Raw genomic sequence first — 10,570 nt, 5'->3', positions numbered from 1 at the left:
AGCGCCAGGAAAAGACAAAAAGGGCCACATTCGTTCACACTCAAGTCTCTCGCTGCCATATATTATTATTATTATTATTATTATTATTATTATTATTATTATTATTATTATTATTATTATTATTATTATCATTATTATTATTATTATTATTATTATTATTATTATTATTATTATTATTATTATTATTATTATTATTATTATCATTATTATTAATGATTATTTATTATTATATCCTTGTAATCCCATGAAAGGTAGGTACCCCACTGGCCTAGCAATCGCAGTGTGGAGTGAAAGGGAAGTGGCCCCATCCCTTACTGTCATAAGGGGAGAGGTGGTGTGGCCCCTTCCCATAATACTTCATGACTGGCTATAGCAGAAGGGGAGACCCACCCATACTATTCTTGTCCCATCCCATATCTTGGAGGAGGGATCACGCCGGTCCCCATCCCATATCTTGGAGGAGGGATTACGCCGGTCCCATCTACCCCCTTCTGTATTCCCACTGTCGAAGGGGGAGTTCTTCGTCAGGCTGTTCATCATATCTTAATGATAAGATGCTTCCATTACGCTTTTATCTATATATCAGTAATTATATAACACTGTATCTCTGATGATTTAAATTTACGTTGAGTTTATGAGTTAGTACAAAGGTGTCTAATGCAACCTACAATATGTTGTTTATAATCTTACTTTAATAGAATACTCAAGGAATGTCTTCGCCCCACCGAGATTTTTTGGTGAGATGATATGTCTCAATACAATGAACCTTATCTAAGTTAACCTAACCAGCCGGGGGCTTTAATATATATATATATATATATATATATATATATATATATATATATATATATATATATATATATATATATCGATTGTCTATAACAAATTTTGTAACTTCTGTGGGTCGTAAACTGTAATAATACTGAATAGATATCTTATTAGCCTTATAGATTTGTTACTAACTTAAGCATGAATTATTTACGATCATTAACAATACTTATATTCTCTCATGCTTAATTTTCTACTGATGAATAACACTAAGTAGATAATATATCGTCAATTTCAATTAGTCAAAATCTCATTTGTGCACCAACAAAAAGGTAAGAGATAAATCCGTGTAAGAATTCATCTGTTTAATCCTGGGGATATAATGGAAACTAGCATGTGATAAAAACGCCCAGGAAGAGCAAAAAAACTCGAGAATTAGATGAAAAAAAATCTGACGTGGCTGTTGGTTGGGAAATTACAAAAAAAAACTAAAAAAGTATTGGATTCCGGATTTTGAACGGATCTGACTCAAAGATAATGGTACCTGGCAGTTTCTATTGCTATTTGTTTATCACCTGTGATGTCTTATAATTTTTACTTATTGTAATAAAAAAATCTATACGATAGATCTAAAATTTCTCGTATTTATTTTGTGGAAGAAAAAATATATACGTATCTAAGAATGAAATAAGAGCGGGTTATTATCGTATCTCTGGCTTTTTGTTTACGTTCTTGACCTGCGGCTAGGTATGAGAGAGGTGCGTTGAATGACTGGCTCTTCCTGCCTCACCTCAGACCAGTTTTCATCACTGCTCGACCATAATCCTCCAAGATGTCGGACAAGACCAGACCCAGCGACTCTAGCTCACCAGGGAATGTTTACCTCGTATTCTACAATGTTTTCCTCTGTCTCGGGTAAGTTGTTGGTTCAGGCGATGTTTGCTCGACCGGTCTAGTAGTGTTTTCGGCGGCCGGTCTTGTCGTTGTGTATAGTGATATGTAGTATTGCTGTATCTAGTATTTGCTCTGATGATGGTATGTGTTATCAGTTTGTTTAATTCCTTGATACTCAGTTTTGGTAATTCGACTTGCCTCCATATAGATGAGTAGGTGACCGATTAGCTGAGGTTGATGTGACTTGGGACAGCAACAGTAATAGATTTCCGTCTGTTGTCATTAATGCATTGTTAAGAGTAAGGAGTGGGTAATTCATCAGTTTAGCTGTGCATCCCTGTTAGCTTTGGGTGATTTTGCCCAGCAGTCTTAGAGTAGTATTAAGAGAATTTAGTAAGATTAGCGGAGCTTCATCATATTGTGGGGTTTAACGTAAAGGTAGATAATTCACACATAAGTGATTTACATGAACTCTGAAACCCTTATCTAGCCTCCTTAGCAATGACGACTTATTGTAGTGTTCACTACCATAGTCAAAATATACCGATCACACCCTTGACTGTGTACTGGACATTGGATGTCAACAAACAGACGACACAGCAAGCACGAGATTCCCAGCAGTAGATGAATGTAACGTTGGTATTTTTGTATTATCATTCGGGAGAGTACAGGTTAGCTGAGGTTTTTATATGATTTGTGTAATTTTACAAAAGTAGTATATACTTTTACTTTAATAACCTAACATTTTCCTTGTGCACAACACTTTGTACTCGTGGCATATTTTATATTGTTCAGTATAATAGAATGGTTGATTTCATGCACACACTTTTTGTATTCTTAAGCTTTACAGTAGCACTTTAGAATAAAATCACTCTAATTGAAAATTATTAGTGATGTGGAGCTAAAGCACTTTATTATTAAGTTTTCTTTTAAATTGAATTAAACAACACATACTTTCCCAGACATGGCTCATGTTTTTCCATTTTTGGATTTTCATGTTTCTAAGAGCATTACAACTTTTAATTAATGAAAATGTTTTTAGCTTTGGTCACCACAGGAATACAGGATTACAGATTTGGAAGACTTAATGATGGACTCATCACAATTAGTTGAAATGAATTAGATCTGCTTTTTCAGGACTTGGAGTATTAATTTTTGTCAAGTGATTATTTTTCCTGTAGAGTGCAGTTGGTATATACTTTTGTAAATTTAAAAAACATCCAGGTTGAATTGCAGTTTACCATAGTTTAATCAAGTGAATGACTGGTATGTGTAATTGTTTTAGATTATTTATATTCATACGTACAGTATTGAGTTCATTTTGTCAAAGGCTACTACTGAATGTATTTGAATTTTGTTGAAATGGTTGACACTTGGTTTCCTTCTTTAGATTTTTATGAGGTTGCATATGCTTTGATATGAAAAGGTGAAAGGTTTATAGTAATTTATGCACTAGAGTAACCACAAATGATACAAAGCAAATTTGATTACAGTGTCAGTCTAGTTACTGTCCCAACTTAATGCAAGAGTTTAATCGTGACTTAAGTGATAATTACAAATGTTCTAGTTCCTGTCATAGTTTGATATTTGTTGAATGAGGTTTGAGGTGAATAAGCAATAATAGTGTTCATTAAGGTTTAGATTAGATCAGCTGACAATATTGTTTCTGCTGTCATCAAGAATGAGGGCCCTGGCAACTGTAGTGCTGGCCCCTCTAAGGACCATTGTTGCTTGTCTGATAAATCTGATTTTACTTTTCTCTTTTCACCAGTATGTACAGTCAATCATTTTATTGAACACTATCTAAGTAGTACCTCTCCTAGTATTTTCTCTCAAGAGACCCAATTGTCTAATGATATTTTTTTAATTCTTGTGTCTCCAACTACAACCTATATCCACAGTGCCATCATAGCTCCTGCTGCAAAACTTTGACATCCTCTTTATAGAGTCTTTAGCTTATATCACAACGAGTGATTGAAACCCTCCCTAACAGTTAGTTGAAGGATTGAAGACCTCTTATTTTCCATTCTTCATGATCAATAGTAAATTATTAACCATCTTACTCATAGTTGAGACCATTACATCCAGCTTTCCAGCACCCCTGGATTTATTTTTCACTTGCATTATAGCTACAGTTTTGTACTTGTATTTCATATGATCACATCATTTTAGAAATATTACTCTGCCACTCCGACTGATCTTTAGCTATACCACTTTAATAGTTTTAGCGAGGCTAACTTGCAAAATCTTTTTGGACTTTAGAGGATTACTGCCTCTATCAAAGTACCTCGGATGTTTTAACTGTTAAATATATGTTGATTTATCTGTATTCAGTGTAACTTCAGTGATGGTGTAACTGGACACCTGCAAGTGGTTACATCATTAGTGAAAAGTAACCTTCTTCACGGATGTATCATTGCTGATGGATGAAAAGTATACAGTCATGTCAAGTACTTTCTGGCTCCAAAGGAGTCCATCATTTCCTTGCTTTTGATTGGAGTGCTTCCTCAAAGCTGCAGAGCACCATTAAAAGGGTCCTGGGATTGTACGAGTACCAAAATCTATATTGACATCTGAATAATTCATTCAGAATCTTCCTGTCATTTCATCATAAATAAGACCATACTTGTGATAATGAATAAGATTGAAGCATCAAATAAAAAAGATATTGATTGACTTATCCTTGATTATTTCAGGTGGCTTATAGTATTGATACAGACCATGCATCATCTGGTGTATGAGGGAAGTGTGACAGGACTGTGGGAGAGCACTAGCTCTGTGCTGAAGATCTTCCAAACACTTGCTGTCCTGGAGGTAGGCTTGAGGTGTTGAATGTCTTCAGGTCTACTACAATCTCATGCATTTAGTCTTGTGGACATCTGTCCTTTGATAAGATTGTAACATTGTTTAATTACTATACACATAAGTCCAGACTACTTCATACTGCTGGCAGAAGGTGAAATAGGATTGAGAATGATGTATCCACATTAATATGATGAATGTACTAATTTCTTCTATTTCACTCTTTACCCTAGCCAAGAAAAGGCATTTGAAGCTTACAACTAAAGATATAGTCATCACTTTTATTGATGCTTTCATTCGAGCTTTGTGTATGGTACTTGAATCAACTTAAAACTGAAATATGTCTTTATAATGCATCACCCATTTTATTTTTGTTGTAGAAAATAACTTTTTAACACATTACCTTGTTTGTATGAATTATTTGATGTTATTAAAATGTACCATACTAGGGAACTACAAACATAATCATACTAGTTCATGATTTACTAGTTAGTGAAATTGATATAAATTAGAAAAACTGTTGAATGCAACCCTCATGGTTGTATTTATTGCAGTATTTAATGTTATACTCAGTGTTGCTTTTGAAGTAACGAATGGAATCGTTAATGTATCAGTGTTGCTTTTGAAGTAACAATTGTAATCATTATGTAATACTGAATTATCTCCTACAGATTGTTCATTCTGCTGTGGGTCTCGTCCCATCAAGTGTCATGATGGTCCTGCCACAGGTGTTTTCTCGCCTCACAGTACTCTGGCCTATTCTGTGTACTTTTGAGAATACTCACACCAGCATAGGTATAAGTGTATATATATATCATTTTGTATACTGAAAAGAAAAAGAGTAATGAGTTGTGATGAGGTTAATCCCGAGATATTACAAAATCTCATGATGTAGTTATGTCGCAAGGGGAACATAACCAATTTTTAGGCAAATTTGAAATTTTTTTTTTTTTTTTTTTTTTTTTGTACTCCAGTAATGCAGTGCCCCTGGACTGTAACCCTGTTGGCCCATGCCTTAACCTAGCCCTGCCTAGGGATATAGGTAGATTGGACTACGAATATGATAGATTTGAGCGAGAATAATGGATCTCAGGTTATGAAAGCATTTTGCAATTAGGAGTAACCAATAAATTGTCAAGTAAAGTATCAATTTTGTTCGTTGACAATACATTATAGGGTCAGGTGAATGTTCGGGGTGAATACAGTATACATGAGGTAGCTTACACCACAGTGATCAGACTGATTGCTGATGTTTGGCTTAAATCACTTCATAAAGTTTAGATTGTTTAGTACTATCTAATTGTTGTTGGCTTGCTGTTTAAGAAACAGTTCCATGTGTTAAGATAGTATGAAACAGAAAATTCACTTCCATGCGGAGATTGTGCTAGTTTATACTCTTCATCTTAGGATGCACTGGTCATCATCATGAGTCTTCTGAACTTACAAAAAGTTTGTGCGAATTGCCAGGTGAGTTTAATCTCAGTTCACCTGACCTTTCTTTATTTGCTGAACATTGGCGAATCAGCTAATGAGAAGACTTAGGGAGGGTCCATATTTTATAGAAAACCTCGTAACGTTTGTTAAAGGTAAAGTAGGTGGACTTCTATCTATCTGTATCTCTGATGCCTGTTCTTTTCTTGAACTCCCTCAAGGGGGTGGCCATGGCAATAGAGTCTCCATTACAAGTGAACTCTAATGCTGCTTGTTAGCCTTTTGTGCCTCACCATAACAGGCCAGTGGCAGAGGGTTAGTCTAATGTAGTGTTTGCAGGGGCTCCTACCTAATTTTCCTCCTGTCTACTACTACTTCTACCTTTCTCACATTAAATTTAGGCTGGCTGAAATTTTTTTTGGAATGCATCATGTGCTCTAGGGTTTTGTGCACATTATTTCCGTTTTCCGAGTTCAAGTGTCCCAAACTCAAAAAAAAAATTCATTTGGACAATATTTATGGAGAGATTATTTAGATCCGTGTGACTGTCTTGTAATGAATACACTTGTATATATTGAACGATTTGATTTTATTATATAGCTTTGTGATCTGAAAAATGAAAGGTGACTGCATTGCATGCTCAGTGTTTGAGAGGAAATACACATCTTGATATGAGATCCAGCCATTGTTGGTAAGGTACATAATGTTACTAGCTGAGCATGCATAATTTGTTCATTATTGATGACTTAAAATTTCATAAGGTTATCTTTGCATATTATTGTATGCTAGCAACAGCCTTTAGTTTGCTCTAACTTCTGCCAAAATGTTTCACAGGTTTGCCTATGCTGTTGGTTGCCTGGAGTGTTACTGAAGTGATCAGATATTCCTTCTATTTCCTCAACATTCTCAAGCAAGTCCCCAGCATCCTTACTTATCTCAGGTATACTGCATTTGCTGCTTCAAGGAGTCTGATCATACTGTAGCAATAATTTAGGAACACATAAACCCTTCCCTTATTGTGTTTAATGTAAAGCTTTAATTTTGTAACACGCCTGTTCATTATACATGGAGACTCAGGAGAAAGAATACCAACCATACATCACTTCTGCTCAGGGTTGATGGAGCCGGACACTCTCCCCTTCTGTATTATTAATTAACCTTGCGAAGGAAAGACAAGGCAAGGTGATAAGGTATTCAGAAAATCCTCCTCTTACTTGTATGATCTTGGGAATTAATTGAAAATAAGTGAAGCCAACTTAATGCTAATGTCTACTTTGCCCAAAAAATTTAATTACGGTTATAAAGCTTCACCTATAGCATGTTACAGTTGTCTTGCTGAACATCTCTGTATCTATGAAATTAATTGGTTTCATCTGTAAAAGTAACAGAAATTTGTCTTTCCTCAGGTACACGCTCTTTATTGTGTTGTATCCACTAGGTGTAACAGGAGAGCTGTTGTGTGTCTATGCTGCCTTGCCAGTTGTAGCTGATACTCGGGTATACTCCATCACCTTCCCAAATGCCATTAACTTTGCTTTTGATTTCTACTATGCACTGGTCATCTTTGTCATCTTATACATACCATGTAAGTTTTTTCAATACATAAGAAAGCTATGTCTTTGGAACTTTCTTTGGGTTATAGGATGTCTTGAGTTGTGTAGAACATTGCAACTGTAGTCATTATACTCTATTTTAGGAATAATTAAAGTTCAGTGTATTGCAACTGTAGTCATTATACTCTATTTTAGGAATAATTAAAGTTCAGTGTTTCCTGTTTTTCATGCTGAAAATAACATACATTCTTGCTTCATAAATTATGCATAGGAAGAGTACCATGACATGTATTTAATATTTCTGTCATTCCTTCAACAGCAAAACATATGGCTAGTTATACTTTGGTGCAGTTGTTAAAGAGAAGATAATAATTGACAATAAGAATTGTGGATCTGGTAAGAATTCTGCATGTAGTATAAGATCAGGAATATATGAGGGGCAGACAATTTTTTATTCCGGACACTGTTTCGCTTGGTTACAACCCATAAAGTTGAAGTTCCTGCATAATCATATTTTTTTTGGTTATATTATGTACAGATGAAGCACACGAAATATGATGTTAGGCTTTTTTAATAGAAACCACAGATTTTCTCTAATAAAAAACATTCATTATGAACTTGAATGTGAATCCAGTGTTTTGTCAAATGCCTTGTTAAGTGCAACATTCCTCATAGACACCTTAGATTGAATTTAAGAGAAATCTACCTTGTAATATTAGGTCAAAGCTATTTTTTAACTACTTAATTGTGGATTGACGGCCATATTATCACAAAACATATGTCTATCATGAAATATTTCTGTTTCTCCAACAGGCTTCCCTATGCTGTATATGCACATGCTTGCCCAGAGACGTAAGGTTCTAGGCGGCCCACATAAGAAGACTGAATAGGATATTAGAAAATTTGTGTACTTTTGTGCATATGAAAAAGCATATATTTCCCCTGTCAGCATCAGCTATGTAAGATATGCTTAAGTTATAGGTGTTATCAGAAACTAGTTTTTTTTTTTTTTTTTTTTTTTTCTTTTTTTTTATACTTTGTCGCTGTCTCCCGCGTTTGCGAGGTAGCGCAAGGAAACAGACGAAAGAAATGGCCCAACCCCCCCCCCATACACATGTACATACACACGTCCACACACGCAAATATACATACCTACACAGCTTTCCATGGTTTACCCCAGACGCTTCACATGCCTTGATTCACTCCACTGACAGCACGTCAACCCCTGTATACCACATCGCTCCAATTCACTCTATTCCTTGCCCTCCTTTCACCCTCCTGCATGTTCAGGCCCCGATCACACAAAATCTTTTTCACTCCATCTTTCCACCTCCAATTTGGTCTCCCTCTTCTCCTCGTTCCCTCCACCTCCGACACATATATCCTCTTGGTCAATCTTTCCTCACTCATTCTCTCCATGTGCCCAAACCATTTCAAAACACCCTCTTCTGCTCTCTCAACCACGCTCTTTTTATTTCCACACATCTCTCTTACCCTTACGTTACTTACTCGATCAAACCACCTCACACCACACATTGTCCTCAAACATCTCATTTCCAGCACATCCATCCTCCTGCGCACAACTCTATCCATAGCCCACGCCTCGCAACCATACAACATTGTTGGAACCACTATTCCTTCAAACATACCCATTTTTGCTTTCCGAGATAATGTTCTCGACTTCCACACATTTTTCAAGGCTCCCAAAATTTTCGCCCCCTCCCCCACCCTATGATCCACTTCCGCTTCCATGGTTCCATCCGCTGACAGATCCACTCCCAGATATCTAAAACACTTCACTTCCTCCAGTTTTTCTCCATTCAAACTCACCTCCCAATTGACTTGACCCTCAACCCTACTGTACCTAATAACCTTGCTCTTATTCACATTTACTCTTAACTTTCTTCTTCCACACACTTTACCAAACTCAGTCACCAGCTTCTGCAGTTTCTCACATGAATCAGCCACCAGCGCTGTATCATCAGCGAACAACAACTGACTCACTTCCCAAGTTCTCTCATCCCCAACAGACTTCATACTTGCCCCTTTTTCCAGGACTCTTGCATTTACCTCCCTAACAACCCCATCCATAAACAAATTAAACAACCATGGAGACATCACACACCCCTGCCGCAAACCTACATTCACTGAGAACCAATCACTTTCCTCTCTTCCTACACGTACACATGCCTTACATCCTCGATAAAAACTTTTCACTGCTTCTAACAACTTGCCTCCCACACCATATATTCTTAATACCTTCCACAGAGCATCTCTATCAACTCTATCATATGCCTTCTCCAGATCCATAAATGCTACATACAAATCCATTTGCTTTTCTAAGTATTTCTCACATACATTCTTCAAAGCAAACACCTGATCCACACATCCTCTACCACTTCTGAAACCGCACTGCTCTTCCCCAATCTGATGCTCTGTACATGCCTTCACCCTCTCAATCAATACCCTCCCATATAATTTACCAGGAATACTCAACAAACTAGTTATTTATGAGAAATATTTAAGTTGAACCCATATGTTCTGAACATATTTAACACCATTCTCACAATAGAGTAGAAATTGGTCTGTTGTTCTGTTTATGTGTTTATAAGATGAATTCATGAATTATATTGTGCAAATTTCATCATTGAAATGATAATGCAAAGCACTGAATTTCACTGTAGTTAAAGGAAAACAAAAGTTGATATGAAAAGCTTTTGCAGACAAAGAACATGAGAAAAGAAACATGTGAAATAAAAGACCAATTATATGCATTGTTGATTTTTCATTAAATATTTTTTTCAAAAGAAAATATTTAATTGCATGTGCAACTTCATTATCTGCCATATTCATTCATATATAGATGATCACTATCAATAGCTTTTATAATTGTTTTACAGATGTCATTCAGTTTTTTTTCTGCACAATCTAGTGCCATACCGTAGTTATTCAGTAATTCATAATGCTAAGCTGTATGCAAACATCATAAACTTACAAGTATAGATGTACCACATCAGTTTTTCATAGGACCCAGTCATCTGCAGACAGTAGGTGGTAAAATTCAGAAATCAGGCCCTCCCAGTATGCATTCCATAGAGACAGTGAAATTATTCAGGAGCATG

General features: G+C 36.0%; 1 protein-coding gene across 1 annotated transcript; it reads left to right on the top strand.

The window, feature by feature from the left end:
• Positions 1-1,500: 1,500 nt before the first annotated feature.
• Hacd1 (3-hydroxyacyl-CoA dehydratase 1) lies at positions 1,501-10,086 on the top strand. Its single transcript, XM_071671027.1, has 7 exons — positions 1,501-1,683; positions 4,359-4,476; positions 5,136-5,259; positions 6,730-6,835; positions 7,302-7,480; positions 8,262-8,448; positions 9,955-10,086. Exons 1-6 carry the CDS (start codon positions 1,601-1,603, stop codon positions 8,336-8,338), a joined length of 687 nt encoding a protein of 228 aa, XP_071527128.1. The 5' UTR covers positions 1,501-1,600; the 3' UTR covers positions 8,339-8,448; positions 9,955-10,086.
• Positions 10,087-10,570: the final 484 nt, after the last annotated feature.

The sequence above is a fragment of the Panulirus ornatus genome, chromosome 16, assembly GCF_036320965.1.
Source record: "Panulirus ornatus isolate Po-2019 chromosome 16, ASM3632096v1, whole genome shotgun sequence".
Taxonomy (NCBI): Eukaryota; Metazoa; Arthropoda; class Malacostraca; order Decapoda; family Palinuridae; genus Panulirus; species Panulirus ornatus.
Note: the sequence above shows the minus strand (reverse complement) of the source record. Positions and strands in the feature narration are given on the sequence as shown.

What these genes read in the sequence shown, in the direction of transcription:
- Hacd1 (XM_071671027.1), top strand. Translation starts at nt 1,601, where the DNA reads ATGTCGGACAAGACCAGACCCAGCGACTCTAGCTCACCAGGGAATGTT. An exon ending in AATGTTTTCCTCTGTCTCGG is followed by an intron (nt 1,684 to 4,358) that starts GTAAGTTGTTGG and finishes TGATTATTTCAG; the next exon opens with GTGGCTTATAGTATTGATAC. An exon ending in AAACACTTGCTGTCCTGGAG is followed by an intron (nt 4,477 to 5,135) that starts GTAGGCTTGAGG and finishes TATCTCCTACAG; the next exon opens with ATTGTTCATTCTGCTGTGGG.